The following is a 17,860-nucleotide window of genomic DNA, read 5'->3' on the forward strand; positions in this document are numbered from 1 at the left end:
GGGTGGTGGTGGGTGCTCTCACCTCTCCACCCAGGCTCCCCCCCTACCCTGCTCACCCCAGCTCTTCTCCTCTTCTCCTTCCCCCGTCTCACTCGGTCTCACACCAACCCACCCCCACCTCCACCTCCTACTCTCACCACCACCTGTACATTCTCCCCCTTTCTGGCCGATTCCCACCACCATCCGCTCCCCCCACCCCAGTGCACCAAGCCCCGTCTCTACTTTCCCCACTGTGGCTTGCTCTCAGCCTGCCCACTTACTCGAAGGCAGAAATCACTCTTTCTCCCTAGGCTTCATTTCATGAGCTGTAAAATGCAAGGGTGGCTCCAAAACTCAGCATCTCCTCTTGGCTGGGGACTGGATGGTGGAGCAGTCAAGTGTGTGGGTTCTGGAGCCAGACCGTCTAGAATAAAACCTTGGCTCTACCCTTTAAGCCGCGTGGCCTTGGAGAAGTCAAAAAGCTTCTGTGTCAGCTTCTGAATTCATTAAATAGAATATTAGAACCTCAAAAATTCGGGTGGTTGTGAGGATTAAAGAGATGGCTGTGAAGAGCTTAGCACGCTGCCTGGCACGCACATAGTGTGCACTCTGGAAGTATCAGCTGTTGTAAATGCCATCACCCCAACTCTTGGCTCTCTTTAACCTGACCGTTTCCAGCAGCACCTGCTGTTTTCTGACCCATGCGCTGGCATCCTCACTTCACCCTTGCTCTCCATCACCCAGCCTTCCACTCTCTCCACCCTCAGGACCACACCCTCCCCTACCTTAATATGGCATTCGCATGCCATCAAACCCTCCCAGATATTCCCGCACTGTGCATATGTGCAGGAGTGTGCACACACACACAAGATCAGTGCTGTTCCACAGAACATTCTGTGATGATGGAAATGTTCTCTGTCTGCACTGCCCAACATGGTGGTCACTAGCCACGCTGGCTCCTGAGCATCTGAAACAGGATTAGCGTGACAGAGAAGGTGAATTTTCAATTCCAGTAGCTTTATGTGGCTAGTAGCTGCCGTATTGGACAGCGCAATTCTAGGGGGTCCCAGGAACGAGGTTCAGCCCACCAGATTGTGCAGGGCTAGGAATTACAACTGGGATTAGGGGATGCAAGGTGATGGCTGTCGGCTGTGTTTGGAAGTCTGGCCATCTACTCTCCGGGCTGAGGTCCCAGGCTGAGCTGAGGGTAGGGCCTGTGTCTGGGGACATCGAGGTGTCTGGAAACACCACGTGAGTAGAAACACCTGTCTTCCCAGGTGCAGGACATGACCTTGGTCTTCTCCATTCCATTGTCTGGAAATTTGAGACATGCAGGAGGTGGAAAATCCTTGGGGAGGCAGGGGTAGGACCCACCCCCTCCTGTGGGGTCCTCAGGGGTCCAGGCAGCCCCTGGAGGGGCAGGTGACAGGGACCTGTGGCTGCTTCACTGTCTCCATCCCCCCTCGGCTCTCCGCCTCCCTCCCCCTCCCAGCCCGCCTTCCCCACACGCTGGTGACTGCCGTGACTATTAATCACTCGCCCTGTTCTCTTCCTTTCTACTAATCAGGCACAATTAGACAAGGCCTCTTCCAGCTGGGCAGTCCTCCCTGCTGCCCTCCTCCCTCCTCTCCCAGCCCCACCCCAGCTGCCATCCAGGACAGCTCTGAGGCTAGGGGAGCAAGATGCAAGCCCTCCTTCACTCACTGGCTCCCCGGCCCCCAATTCGAGGCTCCTTCCATCCAAGCTTCCTCCTGAGTCTGTTCCCCTCCTTGGGGTGGTCAGGCCAGTACTGATGGTTTCTGTGCCCCCTCCTTGGGTTTGGGGGGGCTACTCCATGCACATCCCAAGTGCCTGAGGGCTGCCCCTTGCCCCCTTGACTCAGGAAGGGAGGGGGTTTCCACTGAGGTTGGTCCAGGCCTCTTACCTACCAGATGAGCCCACCTCTGACCCTCACCTCCTGTCCAGTCTTCTGTCCCCTCTGGTCCCATCTTCTCCTGAGACATGAAGCTTGAGAACATCTAGTTCAACATCTAGTTCAGGGCTCGTCCTGCCTTCAGGAGCCAGGCAGGTCAGGTTGGGGAGGGAGCACAACAGAGAAGGGTGGGGTCTGAGGAGAACTGAAGATCACTTATCCTTGAAGAAAACAGCTGCTCCTCAGCCCCAGCTTCCTGTTACGCTATGGTCAGGGATGCCGGTGTTGGTGGGTCTTCCAGTTTGTCCAGAGGAGCCCCAAGTCTTGATTATTTTAATAAAACTTTTCCTGACTTAAAGACAATACTCCGAGAGCTACCTACCACGCACAGATTGCAGAACCCAATGTACTTGCCCTCCCTACCTCCACCTCGCCACTGGCTACTGCCCCTCAGGCCCTCCTGGAGGGGGCGCTGTCAGTCTGGCCACTTCCCCTTGGCCAGGGGAGTCTGGGCTGGGGGATTTGAGTGGTGTGGCCCAGCAGCCAAGGCAGGGGCTGTTATTGCTACAGAGGGCCAGCCTACAAGGGCAGTAGCGGGGGCCATGAGGGATGTGCCCCACCCGGCCCCACTCAGCAGCCCTTCATTAATCAGGAATCAACCCCGAGCTGGGCTCATTATCAGCACAGCTTCTCTGGCACTGCCGGAAGACGCTGATTAGCATTTGAAGAAATGGCCCCCACATCCCCCTCCCGGCCTGGCCTCCCTCTCTCCCCCTACTGGAGCTCCTTCCTGGACCCCACCCCTGCCCTTCTGCTTCCCAGGAGGAACCTGCTGCCTCTCATGGCTGGTGACAGGGCTGCCTCTGCCAGGCCCAGGCTGGGGAGCACAAAGCGTCAGGAATGGGGGGCTGGAGGGCAGGAGCACTAGGAGTGGGGAGCCTCAGGGCGGTTCAGGTTGAGGCGCCCCAGTCACTGGGTCCCACTGGGGGAAGGGGAGGGAGTGAATGCCAGGTGGAGACTGAGGGTGGTCAAGGAGAGATGGACAGCCACCCTGGAGGAGGGGAGGCAGGGCAGCCTCAGGCTGGTGAGTACCGGTGCTTCCCTGCCCTTCCTGGCTCTGCCGGCAATGCCACCTCCTTAGAGCAGCTGGACAGAGGGGGTGGGTACAGCCAGAACCCGGACAGGAGGCCTGAGGTTGAGGTTGCCTTTTGGGGGCCAACAATGGTGGAGGCTCAGGGTCTCGGAACCATCCCAGATGAACGGCAGTGGGAAGGCAGGAGGAGGACAGAGACCTCGAGGGTGGAGATGGGAGAGTTCAGAGTACTGTATGCTGTCCAGAAGGCGGAGGGGGTGTCTGCACTTCTTCCCCTGGCTCCCAGGCTGGGGCTGGTGGCGCAGGAAATCCAACTCCCCCCCCCCCCCAAATGTTCACCATGCCCTTGGGACACCGTTTGGGGTTGGAGGGGGAGCAGTTCCAGAGAGACAGGCATAGGCTGCTGCAGCCGAGGCAGCAGCGAGAGAGTTCAGAGAGGAGCCACGGGATGATTAAGGGGAAATGGAGGATTGATTTAGGAGGAAAGATTAAAGGAGCTAAATCCGTGGCGCTTGGCTCAGCGGTGACTAAGCGTGGACAGGATAATAGCTTACAAATGTGTGAAAGGTGTAAATACCAAGCGGGGGGAGGGGCGGCGGCTCGGCGGGCCAGGGGAGCGGGGACGGGGGCTGGGCAGGCCCCCGGGAGGGCTAGGGACCCCTGGGAGACTGCCCGGGACGGCTGGCCCCTCTCCAGTGGGGATGCGGGGAGAGGGAACGGGGTGTTGGGAAGCCCCCAGCTCCAAGAAGGGGTTCCGTTTCTGAGGCGCAGCTTCGCGGGCCTGTGCTGACCTCCACGCCCCACTCCCGCCCGCTGAGGATCCGAGGTCGCGGGTTCAAATCCCATCTGAGCCCCTTCGCGCCCCTCGGCCCCAGCCTTTCCCGCCGCTCCCGGGCGCGCCGGCCGCCCCGGCCGCCCCGGCTCTGCAGCAGTCTCCCCGGCCCCGCGCCCCGCGGTCCGGGCTCGCGCCCCCTCGCCCCTCCCCGGCCGCGGCGGGAGGCGGTGTCTCCCTCCGCGGTGGAAGCCTCTGGCGCTGCTGTGTGCGGAGGTCACTTTGCCGAGAAGCCGGGAGCCGGGGGAATGCAAATGAGGCAAACCCAGGGAGGAGAGCGGAGGAGCCCGGAGGAGACGGGAGGGAGGGCGCTCGGGCGCCGTGATGGATGCCTGCCCCGCAGGAGGGAGGAGGGGGGCGGAGAGGAGCGCCAGGCGCTGGGTGCGGCCCTCTGGGTGCGGGTGGCCCGGGCTGGATGCCAGGGTGCGTGTGCGGGCTGGGGGGCATGGGGCCGGGAGCGGGCGCGCACCCACCCACCCGGCCATGCGACCCCCGCCACTTCTCCGTCTCGGCTCCTGAACTCCCGCCCGGCCGTGGGTGCGTGCTCCACTGTGTACGCAAAACTCTTAACGAATAACTTTGCATCGAGGGCGGCGGGAAAGTCAGGGAAGGGCTTCGTTACAAAAAAATATATATTCCCGCCTGGAAAACTGACTTTCTAGGGTTTAAGGCCTAGATAGTCGCTACCTGGGAACAGGTGTGGCTGCTCACCTGCGTCCTGGAGGCCCTGCGCTCTCCCTCCGGTGGAAACGCGGCGCGCCCCTGGAACCACCGCGTTCGTCTGCGGCCTCCAGCTCTCACCGGCTCCGGGCTCAGCCTCAGCCTGGACTCACACGGCCAAGACCGTCTCCTACCGCCCTCCCACCATGGCTCGCATATTTACATTTGAACCAACCCTGCGTCCATTTGCCCATTTCCTCCTGGACCCACAAGCCTTTCTGCCTTGGGGAGGAAGTCGCCCTGAAAAGCGTTTGGGCGGCTGTGGGGGTGGGGCTGGGGGCCGTGTTGACCCTGCGGTAGGGGAGGGGGGGGCAAGGCCTGCTTGGGGGTTGGGTATTCTCCCACTGTCTTGACTGAGGCACATGTGATGCCTTCCTGGGTGCTTGAGGGGGTTCGTTCTGGGAAGCTTTACTCTCCAAACCAAGTGGAACCTCTGCTCACAGAGGACTTGCCCGGGTCCCCCCATCATAGCACCAATCACAACTAGTAATAATCTGCCTATACCAGTGATTGTTGGTTTTGTGGGGTTTGTTCCCTGCTGCTGTATGTGCGCATCGTATAGATGCTTGATAAACATGTTTTGAGTGAATGAATGAATAGCTCTGCTGCCAGACAGCAAACTCCTTCAGGGCAGAGACTGTCTCTTCTGTTCTTGGAATCATCCCCAGCAGGAAGCACATTGTACAGGCTCAAGGAATAGTATTGGACAAGTAAGCGTGCTTTAACACCCACCATTTCTTAAACACCTGCCATTTGTCCGTGTGCCAGGTGTGCATCACACAGTGGCTCGGAGTCTGGCGCCAGACTGCCTGGCCCCCTGCTCTGCCATGCTGTGTGACCTGGCAGGTTCCTTACCCTCTCTGGGCCTCCATTACCCTGTCTGTAAAATGGAGATGATAAGAGACCTCCGGTATAGGGTCTTTGTGAGGGTTGAGGAGTTAACTTATATAAAGCACTTAGGATCTGGCTTGGCACAGAGTAAGCACTAAGGAAATGTTAGATGTTGCTATTTTTGATGTACATTCCCTCTTTCCTCATCCATTTCCTCACCTCTGAAGGGTGCCTATTATTATTCCCATTTTACAGATGAAAAATGGAGGACCAGAGAGGTTAGGTGACTGAATCTGAAACTCACAGACAGTAAGGGCAGGGCCCAGATGCTAACTAGGTTGGGCTGCAGGCCTGTTCGCTCGGGGCTGCGTCCTGCCCGGTAGGAGAGCCTATTTCCGAGCTGGGGGTTTCACGTGGCAGAGCCCAGTCCTCTAAGAAGCGCGGTCTCCCCGACATTGCTGCGAGAGCCTTTCCCAGGGGGCCCAGGGAGGCTCCATCTGGGCAGGAAGCTCCCTCCCTAGATGGGCTCTCTCCTTTCTCCTTTCTGGAGCACCTACCACGCATCGCTCCAAACTTATCTCTAATCCTCAGGACTACCCTTCGGAGGAGGAATTACCACTCCCCTTTACAGATAAGCAATCCGAGGCTCAGAGAGCTTAAATCACACTCCCAAGATTGGTGGCAGAGCCAGGATTTGATCCCTGTTCTGTCAGGCTCCAGAATATGTGTCCCTGTCCCCACATCATGAAGCTTACGTGGATCCATTTCCAGCACCGCATTCGATGGTCGGTCTCGGCCCCAGCTGGGTTCTTATTGGTCTCTGCGTCTCTGCAACACTCTTACCACTGATATTGATGCCTCGTGGGTACGATTTCACTTTGCAAATGGCTTTCACACACTTCCTCGCTTTTGAGACTTGCAACCACCCTGTGAAATTAGTCAGGCAGGAATTTCTATCCCCACTTGACAGATGAGGCAACTGAGGTTCAGAGAATTCATAGATCATGTTCCTAACCAAGGTTGTGCAGGCTGTCAGTGGTGGAGCTGGCGTGGGACCAGGGTCTACTGACAACCAGGGGTCACTGGGGTCAGCGGAGAGTGCTGGGGCCGGTGGCGGAGCGGGTTCTGGTTCTGAATTTCTCTGTTTTTTCTGTGGGCCTTGGATATGTGCCTGCCATCTCTAGGCTTCTGTTTCGGCCTCTGTACAATGAGAGTTTGGACTCAGTGACCTCCAAGGTCGGCCAGCACAGACACCCCAGGCGTTCTGAGTCCAGGGCTATCTTCCTTCCTCTGCCCCTGGTGAGAGTAGAGAAGGACAAGGCTTTGAGCCTGATGCTTGGGCCACCCCTGAGTAAAGCCGTGGCCCAGGTGCTGTCCGACCCCGGGGTGCTAGTCACGGTCCAGGGCGGCTGAAGACGCACCCCCTTCCACTCTGGACCCTGGGACACTGCAGGGTTAAGGGGAGTTCATTCCAGGGGCTAAATGAGAGGCCTGGGGCTGGACTGCAGCAGGGGAGAGCTGATGGAATTTGGGGGGATGAAGCACCATGGACAAGTGAGGTGGGGGTGCCAGGGCCTTGGCAGAGGCAGGTGCCCAGAAGGCGGCGGAGATAAAGCCTGGCCTGCAGATTAGCCCGGGATTAGCCCAGCCTCCGCTGCTCTGGCTGCTGCTTATCTCCTGGAGGCCCCGGCCCTCTCCCCGCCGCTCTGAGTCCTGGCCCTGCTAATTGCCTGTTAACCCCGTGGGCTCCGTGACTGCAGGGAGGATGAGGGGGCGGGGGTGGGGGGTGGGAGGGAGAATGCAAGCAAGCCAGCCAAGGAGAGCTTTCCGGGGGAAATGGGAGCTGTGGACAGATGGAACTCAAGGGACTGACAGGAGCGAGCTCTGTCCAGATCTCTCTCACTGACTGGGGCAGAGCGGGAGGAGGGGGTGGGAGGAGGAGGGGAGGACACCTGGGGAGGGGGCCCTGGGTCAAGGGGGCCTCTGACCCAGGGAAAATCTAGGAGGAAGACAAGAGAGACTAGCCCGCTAGACTAAGGGATGGACAGAGAGGAAAGCCAACAGAATAGAGATGCAGAGGGCAAAGGAACAGAGAGCCGGGGGGGCAGCCAGGCCAAGAAGAGAGAAAGACAGAGGCCAGCGGGATGGACAGGCCAACGGAGGACAAGGGATCAGATGCTGAGGACGGACAGGCCAGGAGGATAGAGAGGGACTTGAGGGCAGACTGAGATCAGGGGACAGAGGCTAGACAGACCCAGGGTGGGCTCCAGGCCAACCCTAAAGGAGAGGTGGTCCGAGAGGGACAGGCAGAGGGCCAGCCAGAAGGAAGGGTCTAAGGGTCTGCATTCAGCCAAGGTCCGAAGGGATCTGGGAGGCCATGTCCTCAGCCTGGGCCAGGAGAGTGGGCCTGGAAGCTAAGGCAGAGAGCAAAGAGGGAGGGTCAGATCGAAGGAGGAAGTAGGGGCTGAGATGTGGACAGGGTCCAGACGCTCAGCGCCTGTGGAAGATGATCAGGAGATAGACCCTCAGCCCATCAGGGCACATCCTGGCCCAGGACCTGCCGTTCTCCATGGCTGGGCCCTGGGCTCTCAACTCCTGTACGCACACCCTCCTTCCAGGCCAGTCCGTGGGGAGAGAGCAGTGGACAGCCAGGGGGACCTTGCGGCTGAGCGGCCGTGCCGTCTCCATGGAAGAGGCTGTGGGCTGTGCTGCCACTAGAGTTCTGCCACTTAGGAGCTGGTGGCTCCACCCGCCACTGCCTGCCTGGCCCTGGGACCGTCTCCGGGGCAACGCTCTGCGCTGCCCAGCAGTGGGGCCTGACCCAGGCCATGCAGGTGGCCTGGCCCTGCCAGTGTCACCTGACCATCCCCTGCGGAACATATCCATCAGACCCAGTATACCTCCACCCATCTCCCTGTGTCATTCCCACTCTGCATAACCACCTCAAGGGCAGGGTGCCATGTAAGCACCCCCTCCGAAGCCATTGGAGCCACAACCTTCTCTGTTGGCTCTGCCCTGCACAGGGCTGGGCTCAATGCCATGCAGCATGCGTCTGTGTGTAAACTTTGGAGGTGTCAGGTGGGTAGGCTGCCCCAGCCCCACCCAGGGTCAGGAGCCTACCAGAGTCATTTATCCACTGAATACCCACCAGGTGTTTTATAAGCACCAACTCTACTTTGGCATCGGGCTCAGAGCTGTTTGAATCTCTGCTGTCATTTATGTGCTGTGTGTCCTTAGCCAAGTCGCTTTCCCTCTCTGAGCTTCCTCATTGTTAAATGGGGGCAACAATACTTATCTCATGTGCTTTTCTTGGAGGCTCAAAGGTGAAAATAGATCAAAACTGTCTAGCACAGGACTTGGTACAAAGTAGGGATGGTTGATTGTGTTTACCTTGCAGCCTTCTGTCCACCTCACACCTCCTTCTGCAAATTGTGCTGGGCTCTGGGGGATGCCAAGATGGTAAAATGGGTTCTCAGCCTTAGGGAGTCCACGATCCCCTGGGTGAGGCTGAGCTGTGGAGAGACCATGACGGTGCCAGGTGGCCAGGGTCAGCCGAGGTGATGCCACACACTGGGGGGCACGAGCGAGCCACTCACTACCAGGGCCTCCCATGTACCCCTTTCCTCACTCAGTCTCTCAACTGGAACACACACTCAAAACCGGCTGTGTCAGCAAGAGCCGATTCCAGCATCTTCTTGGCCCGAAATAGGAAGAGAGTGGGTGCTTTGGGATTTGGGGCAAAGACTTATGTATTCCCCCATCTGCCTTTCCCACATGGCCGGGACCCAGGACTCTTGCACACGGCCCCCTGCAGGCTTCCCCCCTACCCAGTGACAGGCTGTAAGAGCACAGGTCTAGAGTGGGGCTGCCTTGCTGGACTCTTGCCCCCGCATCGATCGAGGGCCTTTCTACTCAAAAAGTGGTCCGTGGACCAGCAGGTTGTTAGAAATGCACAATCTTGGTCCTGCCCCCCCAACAAGCGTTTTCCTGAATTGGAATCTGCATTTTTACAAGATGCCCAAGTGCTTTGTGCGCACATGACAGTTTGAGAGGCAGTGATCTTGGAGACCTTGGCAAATCAGCCCACCTGTCCAAGCCTCAGTTTCCCCATCTGTAGAATGTAGCTCAGTGCCGGGGGCAGAACCTTCAGCCATACTTGCTCCTGCCCCAGAGATGGACAAATTGGGGGGGGGGGGTGACGCAGATGGGGTCAAGGACCAGAACCCAGCTAGAGAGGGTGCAGGAGGAGGGAAGGGACAGGTGAGGAACTGAGAGGCAGCAGACATGGAGAACAAAGGCTGAGGAAGGGGGAGAGGAGTAGAGTGGAAGGGAAGGGGGGATAGGAGAAAAGGGGACGAATAATGAGTCACCCTTCCGTCTCCTTCCAGCTGGAATGAGCTGGAGTTAGGGTAGGCCAGGGTGGGGGTTGGGCAGCTGCCAGCAACAGGTGGTGGGAACAGTTTCAGTCTTGCATCTTGATGAGTTCCACCTCTCTGCCTCACTAGCTGTGTGACCTTGGGCAAGTCACATCCCCTCTCTGAGCTGCAGTTTTCCTCATCTGTAATAATCCAGCGAATTAAGCGTACCTGATAGCAGAGTTGCTGAGCGGCTGAAGTGGGACATCGTAGATGTTGTCATGTTTTGTAAACTGCACCGCGCTTGGTGTGCGCCTATTTTTGCTTTTTTCCTGAGGCAGGGTGTTGGGTGATAGAAGAGCTGTATGAGAGGGGAGGATCAGCAAGGCGATCGGCCTTGTGGGGGCGGGAGACCTACCCTTGCCCCACGACAAGGGTCCCCCGGCCCCCAGTGCTTAGAACTCCTCACTCCCATTGCCCTGGGCCCAGCCCCTCTCCCGTCCACACCCTCCCTCTGGAGCTAGGCATTTAGGGTCTCTTTTCCCTTCCATGCTGCCTTTTTGCCTTTTCTCCCAGCGTTTACCAGCATGGAAATGTTCCCAAGGAAAGGGGAGGGAGGGCGAGCGAGAGAGATTGAGTGCGCCGACCCCTTGCCCCCAGGGAAGGGTCTGACTGTGATGGGTTTGACCCGGGGGCTGGTCTCCGCGGGGTGAGCCCGGCAGAGGGGGAGCTTGCATCCCCTCTCTCAACCTCCTCCCCACCCCAGCCGCTGCGCCACTCCGGATCCCAGCTGCGCCCCAGCCGGAGCCTCAGCTTCCATCTCCGGGGCGCCAGCGCCACCTGGTGTCCATGCCGGAGAACTCTCCGCAGCGGAAAAGGGAGACAGGCTTGGTTCAGCGCGGCGGCAACAGCTTCGGAAAGCGTGCCAGGCGCCCGGGACCCCAGACAGGCCCACTGCTCCTGTGCAGCATAAAATCTCATGGGGGGAACGTGGACAGTGAACAAGGAGACAAACAGATAAACAAGATCATCTCGGGTCTTGATAAGTACTTCGAGCAAACCGGCAAACACGTGATGGGGTGGAGGGTGACACTGATGTGTGTGGTATACGGGTGTGCATCTGAAGAAGGGACACAAGCTGAGGCTAGCCGTGCGGGGGGGTGGGGTGGGGTGGGGTGGGGTGCATTCCAGGAGAGGGACGGCATGGACGCGGGCCTGAGGAAGGAAGGCGCTCCGTAAGTTTAAATCTGTCATGGAGACCTGGGGGTGAAGTGGCAGGAGAGGCGGGCAAGGGTCGCATCACACAAAGACTTTCAGGCTAGGAGTTTGGCTTTATTCTCTGAAAAATGGGAAGCCACTGTTGGGCTTGAAGCTGGCAAGTGATGTAATTAGATCTATGCACTCTAGAGGGGGGACTCTGGCTACTGTGTCACTGATGAGAGGAGAGGCGAGGATAGACAAAGGGGGACCAGTTAGGAGCCCACTGCCATGGCCAGGCAGGAATGATGGTGACAGGGGACCCAAGGTGGAAGGAAAGTGGGTGGATTCTAAGCAGGTTTGAAGTAAGATTGCCTGGGACGCTGCTGGATGGAATGTGGGGGGGAGGGGGGAGGGAGAGTTCAGGGGTTCTGACGTGTGGAACTCGGCGTAGAGTGGGGCCCTCTACTCAGAGGAGGAGAGTGGAGGGGGCCAGGATTTGGGAAGCTGTCAAGAGATCTGCTATGTTAAGCTGGAGATGCCTTTTAATCATCTAGGGGAGGATGTCGGTAGGAAAGATGGCACTGAGGGGAGAGGCTGGGCAGCCGACTGATTGCTGGGATATGGGGCTGGGGTGTCCAGGCAGGTCTGGTGGCCCCTGGGGGGACAGGGAACCTTAAGCCGAAGGAGCTGTCTCAGCCCCTCCTTCCTTCTCTCCCTCTCCTCTCTCACCCTCAGGTCTATACTCGCTATGGGAAGTGTTACACTTTCAATGCGGATCCGCACAGCTCCCTTCCCAGCCGGGCGGGGGGCATGGGCAGCGGCCTGGAGATCATGCTGGACATCCAGCAGGAAGAGTACCTGCCCATCTGGAGAGAGACAAGTATGCAGGCAGGAAAGGGACAGGGCCAACCTGGGGCTCCAGCCTGGGCCCTGTGCCTGGGGTGGTTTTCCAAAGGTCCCCATCTCCGCTGTGCAGATGAGACGTCGTTTGAGGCCGGCATCCGGGTGCAGATCCACAGCCAGGAGGAGCCGCCCTACATCCACCAGCTGGGCTTCGGCGTGTCCCCAGGCTTCCAGACCTTCGTGTCCTGCCAGGAACAGCGGGTGAGCAGCTCCAGCTGGACCCCGGGTTGGGCGTGAGGCCAGGCCTTTGGGCTCAGAGGGGCTGCTGACCACACCTGCCCTTCAGCAGCTCACAGCCCGCCAGCCCACCCTTGGGCTTTGCTGGGGCTGTGGGTGCTGGAGGGCCGGGTGGGACTCCTGGGCATGACCACATCGTGCCCACCTCTGCAGTTGACCTATCTGCCTCAGCCCTGGGGCAACTGCCGGGCGGAGAGCGGGCTCGGGGAGCCTGAGCTGCAGGGCTACTCGGCCTACAGTGTGTCTGCCTGCCGGCTGCGCTGCGAAAAGGAGGCCGTGCTTCAGCGCTGCCACTGCCGGATGGTGCACATGCCAGGTGGGCCCCCCGCCCCGCTCCGTGCCACCTTGCGGTGCCAGAACCTCCAGGGGCAGAGAGCCACTCGTGTGTGTGGGCACGTGCATGTGTACAACAAAGGCGTGCATGTCTGTGCCCCTGTGAGTGCGGATGTGATGCGCTTTGGACTTTAGGCATGTTTTCACATGTGCATGCAGGAATGCACATGTGCATGTTTGTGTGCACGTTAATATGTATTTATGCATATGTGTGCTTGTGTACATCTGTCCTTGTGGGGGTTGTGTGCCTGTGCTTGAACACGTGCATACAAATGTGTGTGCATGTATGTGTGCATATGTTTGCATGCATATATGCATGTGTATATTTTCATGTTTATATGCATGAGCATGTATAAGTTCATGTGGGCGTGTGTGTGTGCCCACCTTTGGGAACGTGGTCAGGGAAAGGGGATGGAACTGTAGTCTCCAGGAATAATATTCTCTCCTTTCAGGCAATGAGACCATCTGCCCGCCAAATATCTACATCGAGTGTGCTGACCACACACTGGGTCCGTGCTGCCCTCTCCCTTCCCCGCCTCTCCATCGCCCTCCTCTCCATCTCTGTCCCCTTCTCCTCACTGCCTTGGCTCCCCTCCTCCCAGGCTCACCCTGAGGGGTTCTTCCTGGAGGGTGAGACTTATCCCATACCTCTGGGGGTCTGAGGACACTTGGGTAAGTGGAGGCAGCAGGGTTGGGGTTGCAGAAAGCCCAGGACTGAGAGGGAAGGGCTGGGCTTCTCGTGGTTCAGCAAATGAGCTTGCCTCTCTGGGAGAGTGGAATGACTTCTCTCTTGGTCTGAGGAGAGATGCATGGCTACCTATCAGTATGGGTAAGGCAAACCCCGTCTGTCCAAGGTCTCGCCTGATCTGCACTCCATTCAGTCATTCATTCATTCGTTCATTCTACAGATGTTTACAGCTCGTGCTCATGCTGGAAGTGAGAGTGGGATCGAAAGCACTGCTCTTGCAAAACCCGCTGCCTGGCAGGGCTGCGGACGGGCAGTACATTGCAGCGTGTTAGCTCTTGGGGAGAGGAACCTCAGCGGTCCAACAAGGCCCCAGGGAGGGGCATGCAGCCCCACTTGGGAAGGCAGGGAGGACTCCTGGAGGAAGTGACATATTAGCTAAGGCTTGAGGGTCAGGAAGAGTCAGCCAGGTGAAAAGGCCGTGGGAACAGCACGTGCTGGACACCTTGTGGCCAGAGAGAATATGTGTTCCAGGCACTGAAAGGTCAGGGTGGCTGGAGGGCAGAGAACAGGGGAGGGGGTGGAAAGGGTGGAGGAGGCTCTGGGAAGCCAACAATGGCTTAAGGCAGGGCAAGAATGCCAGCTGATTTTAGGAAGGCGACTCTGGTCAGATGTGGAGAATGGACAGGCAGGGAGTGAGGCTAGAGGCAGGGTGACTGGTCAGGAGAGCATGGCAGGAATCCAGATGACAGAGCAGGGGTTGGGAGAGAGGTGATGGGTTGAGGTTCTGGACAGTAGAATCACCTCGAGAACTTCTCTGTCCCACACCAACTGCATCAGCCAGAGGGGCGATTGAAGGGGTTTCATGAAGGACCAGATGTGTGAGCAGGGATGAGGGAACCACAAGGGCTGGCGAGACTCCACAGAACTAACAACTTCAGGGAGCCTTTACTCCCCCAGGCCTGAAGACAGAAAGGAAGGGAGTCCCTCTGGAGCCCAGTGATTGATCTGGGGCTGTCCAAGAGGCTCATGGACAGGAGTTGTGGGCATGAAAGGAGGAATGCAGCCCCTGCCAACCCACAGCCTGCGGTGAGGAAGCCGGGGGAGGAAATGTCCTGGCATTCCTCTCCTCTTTGCCCTCTGACCCTGCCAGGGCCTCACATTAGTCGCATCCAACCAAAGTCAGAAGACTAGGGAGTCTAGGTGACACCTTTGGCAGAGATCAGCCTCCTGGGCACAAAGCAAGGTGGAGGAGAGTGGAGAGTGGCTCTGAAGGGGCGAACAGAGGAAATGCAGCATGTTGAGCACACGAATCCCATCTATCCATTTGTTCTTTCTGTCTGTTTTGCTCCATCTATCCATCCATTCATCTCTCCATCCATCCATCTCTCCATGCATTCATCCATCTCTCCATCCATCCATCCATTCACCCATCTATCCATCCATCCATTCATCCCAGCATCCTTTGCAAGCCCCTTATCTGTCTGAGGCCTCACTCATGTGGTTGATTAGCTCTGGTGGATGGGCTGTGCCCTCCTTCTGAGCCACGAGGACCTCCCTGCCCCAGGGGGCTTGGAGGCAGAGGGATAGCAGGACAGGCCCTATGCCTCCTCCGTGCAGCCAGTGGGCCTCTGAGCCACCCCACCCCCTCTGCAGTTGATGCTTCTGTGTTGCAGACTCCCTGGGTGGGGGCTCCGAGGGCCCATGTTTCTGCCCTACCCCCTGTAACCTGACCCGCTACGGGAAAGAAATCTCCATGGTCAGGATCCCCAACAGGGGCTCAGCTCGCTACCTGGCAAGGAAGTACAACCGCAACGAGACCTACATACGGTATGTGCATGTGTGTGCATGTGTGCGTGTGTGTGTGCAGTGGAGGCCACCCTCAACGGGCCTGGTGCATGGTGGAGACTGGGAGTGGGCTGCATCTCTGTTAATGAAGAGTCTTCTGCGAGGAATGCCTTTCAGGATCCTTTTCTTCTAACTGCTACCCATCCTCTAAGTCACATCCTTGTGTCTCCACCTCCAGGGAGCCCTTCTTGGTCCAAGCGCCTTTCGTCTGCGCTCCCACAGCACCTTGCACATATCTGTCATTGCACTGACTGTTATTGTTTTAGAACCTCTATTTATGTGTCTTTCGCCCCCAGCAAATTGGGAGCCGTGAAATGCACATTGAGTGAGTGTGTGCTAAGGGAGAAGAACTGAAAGGGATGTGAGAGAAACAAAGCGGCCTGCAGGAGGGGCCGCCCTGAGCCTTGGGTCTGGTACCCTGCAGCCAATCTACAAATGCTGAGCATCCTCTGGGGGCCAGGCCTAGTGCTGGGTCCTGTGGGGACAGAGATGATTGCGACACAAAACTCATGCCACAATTTACGGATGAGTTCGTGTTTGATGGTGTGGTACTGATTCTCAGGCCCCAGGAGAGATTAATGGGGGTGGGATAGGGAAAGCAGGGGAGGCGTGAGCTGGGCCTCTGAGGACCCCAGGTTTGGGTCTGGGAGAGGGGGAGACAGGGGAGGCATCCCACTTAGAGAACGCGGGATGATGCAGAGGCCAGCCTGAGCTATAGGGAGGCTGTCTGGAGAGAAGCAGATAAGAAAGCCGTTTGAATAAAAAGACACAGTGCGACAGATCATGGGCAGTCTTGAAAGTCTGGAAGAGGAATTTTAGAGTAGACCATTGGGCAATAGGGAGCCACTGAAGGTTCTGGAGAGGTATAGGGATGAAGGAAAGTGAACACTACTTGCTGCTTTAAGAGAAGGCGGCAGGAGGGAATCCTGTAGGCCCAGGAGTTTTATTTGCTCTCCTGGGCCCTTTGCTACCCCTCAAAGTGTGAGGCCGGCATGTATCTGGAACTACCTCCCTTGACAGCCTTTGGGAGCCTGACAGTAGTCACCAGCTTCCTAGCACAGGGGTCTCAGATCAGGATCTGCTGGGCCTGGGATGTCCCTGCCAGCCACCTCCTCAGGAACATGGCCCCATGTGGACACCCTGCTTCCTGTCTCCGCAGGGAGAACTTCCTGGTCCTAGATGTCTTTTTTGAAGCCCTGACCTCTGAGGCCATGGAGCAGCGAGCAGCCTATGGCCTGTCAGCCCTTCTGGGTGAGACCCAGCCCTGGCCCCGAGTCCAGGAGGTGGATCAGCTCAGCCGGCTCCCTCTGACCCTGCTCTCGTGCTCCCCAGGAGACCTCGGGGGACAAATGGGCCTGTTCATCGGGGCCAGCATCCTCACACTGCTGGAGATCCTTGACTACATCTATGAGGCAAGGGGTGGGGGCCTGTGGGGGCCACCCAGAGGGGAATGGCAGCGGGGAGAAGGGGCTGTGGGAAAAGCAGAGGGCTGTGCCACCTTCCCGGTGGGGCTGGTCTGGTGGGCAAGTCAGGCTCAGGGTTCTTTGCCGAGGTCTCCTGACCGACTGGAAGGCCTGAGGGGACTGAGTCAGGAGAAGGGGGTGGGTGAGGAGGGTGGGGAGTCCTAGCAGGGGTTTGCTCCGGCAGCAAGTCCTATATGGTGGTGAGGACTGCCCTGCTCCTCTATCAAGCTTTCTGAGCCCACTGCCATGCCCCCTTGAACCCCAAGGTGTCCTGGGACCGACTGAAGCGAGTGTGGCGTCGTCCCAAGACCCCCCTGCGGACCTCCACTGGGGGCATCTCCACCTTGGGGCTGCAGGAGCTGAAGGAGCAGGTAAGGACGAGCCCTGTAGAGTGTGCCGCTGACGACTCCTCCCAGGGCTGAATGCCCCCCAGGATTTCTGAACGAGCCTCTGGGAGAGGTTCCTGGGCTCCCCTGGAGCCTCTCCCTGGGGGGACAAGGAAAGGCTGGCTGTGTGAGCCTTGAGGGCACCGCTGGAACTCTCCCTGTCCCATCCCTCTTTGCCCTGCAGAGTCCCTGCCCGAGCCGGGGCCGCGCTGAGGGTGGGGGAGCCAGCAGCCTGCTCCCCAACCACCACCACCCACACGGCCCCCCAGGAGGCCTCTTTGAAGACTTTGCTTGCTAGGATGGTGCTGTGTCTGAAAGGACCCAGAAGTCTGGGACTGCCCCCACTCCTGGATCCCCAACATAGACTCCTCTTGCTCCTGGGACCCGCCTGGGGCAGCCCAGGGCTGAGGGGGAGGGCGGTGCTCACTGGGAGGGAGGACTCAGCTCCTGCTCTCACCGACCCTGGGGCCAGCTGCCTTGCACAAGGGTCCTTCTTGTCCACACCCCCCATCCCTGGGCTGGTGCCCAGGGAGGGCTGGAGACCAGACCATGGGTCCCCGTGGAGGGGAGGGGAGGAAAGGAGAGAGGGAGGTGGAGGAAGGGGCCCACCCAGCAGGGGTGGAACCCGCTGTACATTTGTATATATTTAGGGAGGACAGGGTGGGGGTGGGCGTACAGATGTAGAAGGTGGGTGGGGCTATGGGGGAGGGTGATTCAGGGACAGCCAGGATCCCAGCCCTAGAATGTCTGCAGGAGAGGGCAAGCCCCCAGGACTCCGGAGTGCTGGGCTTGGCCTACTTCCTGCCCCTTCCAGGCCCAGCTCCCCTTTTGGCAGGGGGAGTGGGTGGCCCAGCAGGCCTGGCCCAGCTCCCAGTTCCCCCTGCCCCCGCCCCTACCCCCAGAATCCCCTCCACTGGGAGCAGGCTGACCTTTCAGACCTTGGCTGAGCTTGGGGGTGGGGAGGGGAGCCTTCTCAGGCCTCTCCCTCTCCCGTCTGGTTTTATAAAGTGCTGACGAAATTGGGAATAAAGAGGCATAAAGAATTCTCTGTGTGGATGTGTGACCAAGCTGGGAGCTGGGGCG

At 58.6% G+C, this 17,860-nt stretch overlaps 1 protein-coding gene across 1 annotated transcript in view; it reads left to right on the forward strand.

Annotated features, from left to right (window-relative positions):
• ASIC4 (acid sensing ion channel subunit family member 4) overlaps window positions 1-17,820 on the forward strand; it is a 23,556-nt gene extending 5,736 nt beyond the window's left edge. The window contains exons 3-11 of the mRNA XM_070270511.1: window positions 11,658-11,802; window positions 11,899-12,026; window positions 12,216-12,378; window positions 12,848-12,904; window positions 14,757-14,910; window positions 16,088-16,179; window positions 16,261-16,340; window positions 16,658-16,762; window positions 16,962-17,820. Coding sequence (XP_070126612.1) covers window positions 11,658-11,802; window positions 11,899-12,026; window positions 12,216-12,378; window positions 12,848-12,904; window positions 14,757-14,910; window positions 16,088-16,179; window positions 16,261-16,340; window positions 16,658-16,762; window positions 16,962-17,075 — 1,038 coding nt within the window. The 3' untranslated portion in view covers window positions 17,076-17,820. The remainder of the gene's footprint in view (window positions 1-11,657; window positions 11,803-11,898; window positions 12,027-12,215; window positions 12,379-12,847; window positions 12,905-14,756; window positions 14,911-16,087; window positions 16,180-16,260; window positions 16,341-16,657; window positions 16,763-16,961) is intronic.
• Window positions 17,821-17,860: the final 40 nt, after the last annotated feature.

The sequence above is a fragment of the Equus caballus genome, chromosome 6 (assembly GCF_041296265.1).
Source record: "Equus caballus isolate H_3958 breed thoroughbred chromosome 6, TB-T2T, whole genome shotgun sequence".
NCBI lineage: Eukaryota > Metazoa > Chordata > Mammalia > Perissodactyla > Equidae > Equus > Equus caballus.